At 43.8% G+C, this 8,435-nt stretch overlaps 2 protein-coding genes across 2 annotated transcripts; one reads left to right on the top strand and one right to left on the bottom strand.

Annotated features, from left to right (window-relative positions):
- Positions 1-195: 195 nt before the first annotated feature.
- DERL2 (derlin 2) lies at positions 196-6,009 on the bottom strand. The gene is made up of 7 exons (XM_055796742.1): positions 5,876-6,009; positions 5,307-5,372; positions 4,952-5,025; positions 4,406-4,499; positions 3,686-3,881; positions 3,050-3,140; positions 196-1,135 (listed from the first exon to the last, which is right to left on the bottom strand). The coding sequence occupies exons 1-7, from the start codon at positions 5,966-5,968 to the stop codon at positions 1,030-1,032; spliced, it is 720 nt and encodes a 239-aa protein (XP_055652717.1). The 5' UTR covers positions 5,969-6,009; the 3' UTR covers positions 196-1,029.
- Positions 6,010-6,217: 208 nt separating this feature from the next.
- MIS12 (MIS12 kinetochore complex component) lies at positions 6,218-8,266 on the top strand. The gene has a single exon (XM_005240577.4). The coding sequence runs from the start codon at positions 6,496-6,498 to the stop codon at positions 7,114-7,116; it is 621 nt and encodes a 206-aa protein (XP_005240634.1). The 5' UTR covers positions 6,218-6,495; the 3' UTR covers positions 7,117-8,266.
- Positions 8,267-8,435: the final 169 nt, after the last annotated feature.

Raw genomic sequence — 8,435 nt, 5'->3', positions numbered from 1 at the left:
ACACTCAGTCCTTCTGCAACATACTTCATACACAGATCACTCATTTAACACCTTGAGCAGTTCTGAAGAGAGACTTGTGGGAAAAGACTGCATTAATGGTGTCTCTTCAGGGACTTGGCTTTTTCCAACCTCTGCTTTTTCAGCAGCTGCATCAAGACTACAGAATTATACAAAGGATTAACCAAAAAAAAAAAAAAGATTCATGAGACATTTTATTCAACTCATCATCTGAAATATCTGAACAGTTCTGACTCCAGCCAAGTTTTCTTCTGTAACTTCTTCCAAGTCATCTAGTAACTGTTAGAAGTGTGCATGTGTGGGAGGTCAGTTTTGTAAAACTGCTTTTTTAAACAAACCAGTCAGACAAACCTGGACACCTGAACACAGGGTCTTTGGGGGGGAAAAGCCATCAAAACGTAGTCTCAGCCTTGCAAGTGTATTCACACAGAGGCACATTCCAGAAACCCAAAAGGCAAACCGAACAGCCTGCACTGTGCTGCGTGTTGTATTGCTTACAATTCAAACATGACTGGAGTCAATAGCATCTCAGATTAAAAAACCTTTTGCCACCAAAACAGGGACTTACACTTGCAACCAACTTGCAGCTGTTTTTTCCATGAATAAAAAAATTAGTTAAATCCCCAAAAGTTGGTTTTGTCCCCTGTAAAGTTTCCCATATAGTTTCCTGTATCAAATAACTTGAAAAAAATGCTTTAGAAATCATTTTAAACAAGTACTCATAGTCTTGTTAACTGAAGTTGACAGGAAATTGTTTCCAGTTTTAAGTTTTTGGCTCCACTGGATTAGTATTTTCATTACCAGCACAATATATATTCCCTGACTGGGAAAGACACTGGTAGCCTGGAAGTGTCTTAGACTAGACTGCCATTTCATAAAGTGCTTGTATTCAAAACCATAGAGCTGTCGAAAAGTGTCCTTTCTGCGACGGGGAATGAGAGTGTCCCCGGTATGGAACTTCATTCAGGTCACTTTCTCCCAGTTGTCACTGGGTGTTGGCACAAACACTGATTAGCCTCCAAGGCGCTGACCTTCTCCCCATGCAAATCCTCCCGGTCGTTCTTCTGGCAAAGGATTGTAATTAGGATCATCTTCCTGTGTATCAAATATTGCCTTCCTGGAAAACAAAAGGTTTTTTTTATTTTTGGTCCTTTAGAATACGTGTTCCATAATAGGACCAAGACTGCTCAAATTCTGCACAGGTAAAGGCAACCTCCCTCTGAAACAGCCTGCCAAAGTTTCTACACCCAAGTCACAAGTCAATTAGGAGCCATCTGGAAGAAGGTCTAGAATTATGTGCCTAAATCAACCCAGACTGACAAGATTCAGCTGAAAGTTGAAATTCCACCTCCAGCGTAAGGCAGAATTTCATGCAGCTAGCATGTGCTGCGCTCCCAGGACAGGATAAGGGAGCAAAACATGTATGTGATACTGAAGAGCTGTTCACATCTTGAGAAGCAGACAAACGACGAGTCAAATACAGGCAGTATTATCTCAGTCTCTCACAGGCAGGATGCAGGCAGTGACAAGCAGACTTAAAATCCACAGAAGAGACTGCATTTGAGACAACATCAGAGACTCAGATTTTCCAATTTATTACAAGAATCATGCTTAATCTCATAGGCTATTTTGCCACTCTCAAAACTAGTTTTAGAGGTACTCTCCCCACAGATTTGTTTATCCAGAAACAAAACGGTAGTACATTCTTTGAAACAAAAAATCACAAGCTGTACACAAGCAATCATTATATCCAACACATCTTGAAAGTACAGCGTGCTTAACCAGACAGTTCTTAGAATAGCTAAAGGGATTATTTCTCTCACCCAGAGTGACTGGACATGTCAGAACAGCAAAAAAGAAAATACCAGGGGTATTACAGGATTACAGCTAACACAAAGAAAATTAAAGCATCTAGGGAAAAAAATCCACAGTTCTAGACCCAGACAAGAATCATAAGCAGCTTTCTGAACAGACACGTAAAAGGATTTAAATGGTAGCCTGAAGACAGGCTGACACTTTTTCCAAAGAAAAGAGTTACCGAGACAGCACACATTGCTCGAACAGCCTTAAGACTCCTCCTGCATGCGCCTAGGTGCATATACCCTGTGAAAATGGGAAATCTCAAATACACCCTTACCACACATGTGTAATTGGACACTCAATTTGTCTAGAGTTCCATTTACATGAAGGTAACCCTCACCAGAAACAGCCTTCAGCTGCTGAGGCCAAGTTAGAATAGCATAGCCACAGCTGCACCCATCACCTGGTACAATTACTTCCTGAAGATGAAGCCTATACCGAACAAAAATACACTATCAGTGTCAGTGTACTTCTCCAATCAAACAGGTTATGACCCATCAGTTAAACTAAGCATGGGCCTGAATATGACATTTTAATTATCCAGGCTTTTGCAGACCATTCAAACAAAAACAAAGAGAATTAGTTCAGCTCTAGACAATTCTAAGAGTCTCATAGAGCCCAGCTTTCGGTGTGTCTCAGCTGCCCTGTCATTTAGGCAAGCTGCTCTCACCCAGGCTGCTGTACAGCGTTACAGATTATTGCAGCCCTCTACACAAGAGAGAGCTAAGTAGGGACAGTACACTCAATACTATAAACACTGAAGATCTTTACCAAAATTGTGAAATGAGGATGATTTACAGAAGAAAAAAATATTAAATATATTTAATACCTCAGCCACACTGTTCATACACAACAGGACTCTTTAACAGACATGCATCTTTGGTGCCACCCACAGGCAACTCGGCAAAGACTAAGAAGCATTACCAAAGAAATCAAAAGTTATAAAAACCCCTTTTGCCCTTCTCCTGAAGTAGTTCCCACTTACACATCCATAAGGTCCTCCTTCCTTTGTTTGCAACACATTAGTTCAACAAAAAAAAAAGTAAGTACAGACACACCACAATTCTGTTTCAAGCTGCCTAATTCACCAGAAGGTGCTGTGACTGAATTATGAAGTTTTCCATACAAGCACATTTCCTACATCTGTTCCAAACCAGACCCCAATACTTACAGGACAGATGGTGTTCTCAGAAGCCTTCCACCACCAGGCTGATTAGGAAAGACATCCTCTAAGAAAAAATATATATGCCCAACAGCAATGCCTAGTATATAAAGGAAAGACAAATGGTGATTTTTCAGTACTTCTCCTTTACAACTTGAAATGCTTCATAGTTTTCAAGAAAATAACCCACACATTAATTCTTTCACAGAAGAATACAACAAGAGATATAGATAGACAAACCAACGAAGCACACTAACATCAGACAAAAAGCTTAACTTACACTACAGGCCATTAATACAAGGAAAATTGCTTGTCATTATTATTAAATATACTGATGTTACGGCTTATTCACAATTGATAAAACCAGTAAGATAAGCTATTTTACTTCAATAGTCCAATGCCCACAATCGGGTTATGTACCTGGTCTGATTCCAAGCAATAAAAAGCCAAAGCATCAGAAGCTCTTTCCAACTTTTTAGAGCACAGAATATGCTATGATGTTTACAGATCAGAAGAGCCTGCTACAAATATACTAGATGAATAAATACTAAGTAAAAGGCATTCAGCCTTTCGGTTTTTCCACACTTTGTGTTTCATGTAAAACATTAGCAGGAACAGGTCCTTGTGATTCTTGCAATTGCTTACCCAGAAGATCCACAATGATGGAGTTCCCCAAAAGCAGTGAAAAGCCCATCAATACCCAGGGTAGAAATGGGGCTTGAAAGATGAGAAGGCCGAAGAAATTCATACGGACATAGGGATTCCTGCGGCTCCACACATACACAAGCATTATCGTGAATGCCTGACCCAAGAAAACCAAGTTCACAAACAGGCCAAAAATCTGCGATGGGTAGTTAAAGAAAACAGTTCACTTAGTAATTGTTGGGAGGTCAAGCATCAAAAGAATTTCACAGCTTAACCTGTAATCCAGTATTTTCCATTCAAGTGCTAACTTTCCATTCCCAGGTTCAAGTAAGTTAAGCCTACTGTCCATCAAATTCAACACCTATAGCAGGATTCAAGGTACCCACAACATGAATGGTATCTTTAAAGTATAATTTAGCATGAAATCACTGGAGCATCAGCATTTCTCTCAGACAACCTGAGCACAATTACACACTGAGCAGTCACCTTTTATCTGATAATATAATTTCCATAATTCAGGCTTGACTGAAAGACCACCCCAGTGTTTAACAGCATCACACACAAAGCATTCAAAACTACTTTAACAAATACCATTATTTCTTGCAGGACAAACAAAATATATTATCACCTAGGAATTAAGATAAAAGTAACATCACTGTTTCAGTTCTCATTCACCTATCTTTAGCTTTACTAATGCAGTTTGGAATAAAAAAAGGATACGGTCATTAGGAGTCCTCCAAAAAGGAACATAAATACAAAATCTGCCGTCCGACCTCGAAAAGAGCCTTCTTCAAGCATTCGGCAGTAACGATATCTGAAGTTGCAGGTCAGGAAAATTTGATTGGAAATGAGGTTAAAGAAAGATCCCAAGCAGAAAAGAATTCAATTATACATCAGCTCAGATGCAAGCTTTTTATCATTTTATTTCATCAACTGGCTCTTTCTGGATACTCAGTGGAGAGGATAACCCAGGAGAAAAAAAAGTTACTTGGGATTTTCTCCTTTATGTCACAACCAACCTGAAGGATCAGACTTGTACAGCAAAGTCTTAACATGACAAAAAATAAAATGGTAAAATTCTTGACAACTTATGAAGGAGATCCTGTTGATGTCCATTCATGGCATCAGCAAAGTCAGCATTGCTAAATTCCCAGGAACTTCACAGTAGAGCAGAACTGAACCTTTGTCTATATGCATGTATACCAACATGTTTGTACTCTGGAGCTCTGCTTTCCAGGGAAAGAAAACAAACTTAATGAAGGATACAAAAAGATCATGTTAAATAAAAAATTAAAGCCAACTGGTCCAAAGAATAAGTAGTTTGTGATTAACCTCCATACCTGGAAAGACAAACACAAGGAGTTTAAACATGACAGCTTATTTTTATTATTGTCTGAACAGAAAAGCAAGTAACAATGTAACTGAAGTTTCCTTTACAGTCAGGGAATCTAAGGGCTACTCTAAGATACAGTGCTCTTCACTCTAGCTTCATCATGTTTTTTAAAAATGCATCTCCAATATGAAAAGTCATAGTCATTTGTAACTCTTAAAACTGAGAGGACAAGCATTTACAAACTCAACAGCGTACTTAAAAACCTCCCATACTCCGGAAAACACTTACTTGAAAGTGCTTAAATATTAATTCAGGGTTGAAATACAGCTGAAAGGGTGTGATTAGTTCTAATTGCTGAAAAAGAACAGAACATTTGATGGAATCAATACACCGTGAAAAAAACATACACACCCCTTTACTCTGTACCAAAAAGAGCCCGAGAAGCTCTCAGTCAGCACAGACAGCGTTCTGGCAAAACTGAGCCCCAGGAACCCCCCTCACGCTGCTGTTAGCATCTGCGCTTTGCCTTTGCCAGGCTCCGCGGCGGGCTGGCTGCGGCAGCGCTGCTTTCCAGGGCCCCGCGGGGCAGAGCCCCGGCCCTGGGACGGGTGGCGCCTGAAGTAACCCCTACCACGGCTCCCAAGCACCCTGCTCCGCCCAGCCCGCCGGCCGGGCCCGGACCACCCTCACCGCGCCTCCCAGACGCCCTCCACGCAGCCTCCCACTCCCCCGCGGCCCTGGGAGGAGGCGGGCGGCTGCCGGGGCCCCACAGAACGGTCCCCGCGCACGGGCCGGGCCCCAGGGAGCGCCGCGGGAGCGCGGGCCGGAGGGAGAGGGGCCGAGGCGGCCGCACTCACCACGGCGGCGGTGGTAAGGACGCAGGCCGTGGTGTAGGCCCGCGTAACGGGCGGCACCTGCAGGTACTCCTGCCGGAAGGTCTGGTACGCCATCTTAGCGCCTCGCGCCACTTCCGCTTCCGCCACGCGTCTGCGCCTGCGGGCACCGCCCCCGCCGCCATCTCCAGGCGCAGCCAATCGGCTCTGGTAGCGGTCGCGGCCGCGCTGCGCTCTCATTGGCCCAGCAGCGAGAGCGACCGCTTGCTCCCGCGCTTTCCCCGCCCCGGGGGTTGGAGCGCTTGGTGATTGGGCGGCGCATTTCCCCTCGCCGTCGCTAATTGGCTGGCGGAGAGGTCGTCTGCCTGAGGCGGTTCGAAAGAAGCGGGAAGTGGTGACTGAACGGGGCGGCTGCGGCGGCTCCGATCGCTGGTCCCTGTCACCGGCCCCGGCCCGCGGCTGTAGGGCGGGAGGAGCGGCCCTGGTCTTTCGGCGAACGGCGCGGAAGGTAGGGGCTGCGCTGGGCCTCCTGTGGGAACCGCCTTCCCCTCAGCTGCGGGCGCGGCCTTCCCGCCGCCAGCGAGGCCCGTCTCCCCGGCGCCGGCATTTCTCGCTCCCTGCCGTACCGCTGTACGGCCGCCGCCATGTCGGTCGATCCCATGGCCTACGAGGCGCAGTTCTTTGGCTTCACTCCCCAGACGTGCATACTGCGTGTCTACATCGCCTTCCAGGACTATCTCTTTGAAACCATGCTGCTGGTGGAGAGCGTCATGCTGAAGAAGCTGAACGAGTTTCCCGGCTGCAAAATCAGCCCCTTCGAACTCCGGAAAAGCACGGAGAAATTCCTCCTCTTCATGAAGGAGCGCTTTGATAAACTCTTCAGTACGATGGAAGAAATGCTTCTGCAGCTGGTGTTAAACATCCCTAAGAACACACTCCTGCCCGAGGACAAGGTCCACGAGCAGTATCCCTACAGCAAAGAACAGTTCCAGGTCCTTCAGGATGAGGTCCACCAGCTGCAGGAGCAGTACAGGGCTGAGGTGGCCGCTGGGCAGGCCCTGCATGCAGAACTGGAAGAACAAAAGGTTGTTCAGGCTGAGCTTGAGAAGATTTTGCAGTGGTTTGATGGGCTGGAGAATACCTGTAGGAAGTATGGCATCAGCAGCTTCAAAGAAAGCTTTACTTTCTTGGCACAGAACTCTAAGAAACTGCAAGACATACTGAATGATGTTGAAAAGAAAAGCAAGAAAATAAAAAAAGTATGATCAGTTGTTGTAATGAAAATTCTGAAAAGGCAACAAAAATAATTTAGACTGTTTGCTTAAAATAATAAGGGCTTATCTTTCCAGAAGCATCTGCCCTAATGGCTTACTTCTCTAATCCTGTCAAGATCTAGACTAAAAGCTGTTGAATTGTGTCAGTTTGTGTCTGTTTAACATCCCCCTACGGCACCAGGGGGAGAAAAAACACCTGTAAAATGTAACTCTGAAACTGGTGATTGGAAGCAAATTTTGGGTTGGATAACCTGGCTGTAAGGGTACCTTCCTGACCTTAGGAATGTTAATTTTGAACTCAATGTAGCATTTGTTTATTTTAAGGATTATTAGAAAAAAAAAACGAATGTCTTAAGTAAGATTTGTAAGAATGTGTGAGTTTCCAGCCTGAAACCAGCTCAGGTAACATGAGTCGGTGTTTTTGTCAGTGAGGATACTGGGATTTTGCACCAGTTTGCCGAAGGAGCGGTGTGGCGCAGGCAGTGTCTCGTTAAGGTGCCTGTTCACTCTGCTTTAACATCTGACAACTGGGATGCACGTAGAGATGAGTAAGACTGATGCTGTTGTCAGGGCTCTGAAGAGAAAGGGATCTGTTAACATCAATACTGAATTTAAGCCCAGTTTTTGGAATTTTAGAGTTATTTACCACTCCATGTATGTTTGCAAAGAGGTAGCTTGTGTTTTCTTTAAGCAGGGACAGCATGCTGCTCTGTAGACCGAAGATCTTGAAGCCACTGGAGTGAATGAGCAATCTGATCATTTTGTCCTGTGTTAGCTTATGTTGCTTTATAGATCTAGGTGATTTTATTTTTGTTGTGCAGTGTCCTTCTACTAAATAGCAAAGTTCATTTTATGCATGTTTAACCAGATTTTCCTGTAAAAATGTTGTGAAGACTGACTGATGTGCTTGAGTTCTTTGAAGTCACTTAAATAACCTTATTTTATCTGTACTTGATTCAAAATACATTACGGTCTGTGTGCATCTGTCCATTTGCCTCAGCAGCTTTTGAATCTCCTGTACAGGCGTATCATGAAGTATCAATACTAATTTCTGCTTTGCTAGTGTAGGTGTTTGAAAGGTATTAAACTTGTGAATAATTTAGAAGGTATTATAATAATAAAATGTGTTAAAAGCATAAAATACACTTGGCAATTCTTTCTTCCCTGGTGCTTGAAGACTTACACAGAACGAGCTTGGCAAACCCAGGATCTTCCACTATATATTGCCTTGATGTGCACCTGGAAACCCATGAGACTCGGTGGCCACTTGAAATCCTTGCAGAGGAAATTTAATTTCTGATGTTGAGCTC

Source organism: Falco peregrinus, chromosome 2 (genome assembly GCF_023634155.1).
Source record: "Falco peregrinus isolate bFalPer1 chromosome 2, bFalPer1.pri, whole genome shotgun sequence".
In the NCBI taxonomy this organism is placed as follows: Eukaryota; Metazoa; Chordata; class Aves; order Falconiformes; family Falconidae; genus Falco; species Falco peregrinus.
The sequence above is the reverse complement of the archived record's forward strand: the minus strand, read 5'-3'. Positions and strand labels throughout refer to the sequence as shown.

Excerpts from the sequence above, each read along its gene's own strand:
- DERL2 (XM_055796742.1), bottom strand. The coding sequence starts at position 5,968 with ATGGCGTACCAGACCTTCCGGCAGGAGTACCTGCAGGTGCCGCCCGTT. Across the intron at positions 5,026-5,306 it reads TAATATTTAAGCACTTTCAA|GTATGGAGGTTAATCACAAA; the intron begins GTAAGTGTTTTC and ends TTGTCTTTCCAG. Across the intron at positions 3,882-4,405 it reads TTGGAGGACTCCTAATGACC|ATTTTTGGCCTGTTTGTGAA; the intron begins GTATCCTTTTTT and ends TACCCATCGCAG.
- MIS12 (XM_005240577.4), top strand. The coding sequence starts at position 6,496 with ATGTCGGTCGATCCCATGGCCTACGAGGCGCAGTTCTTTGGCTTCACT.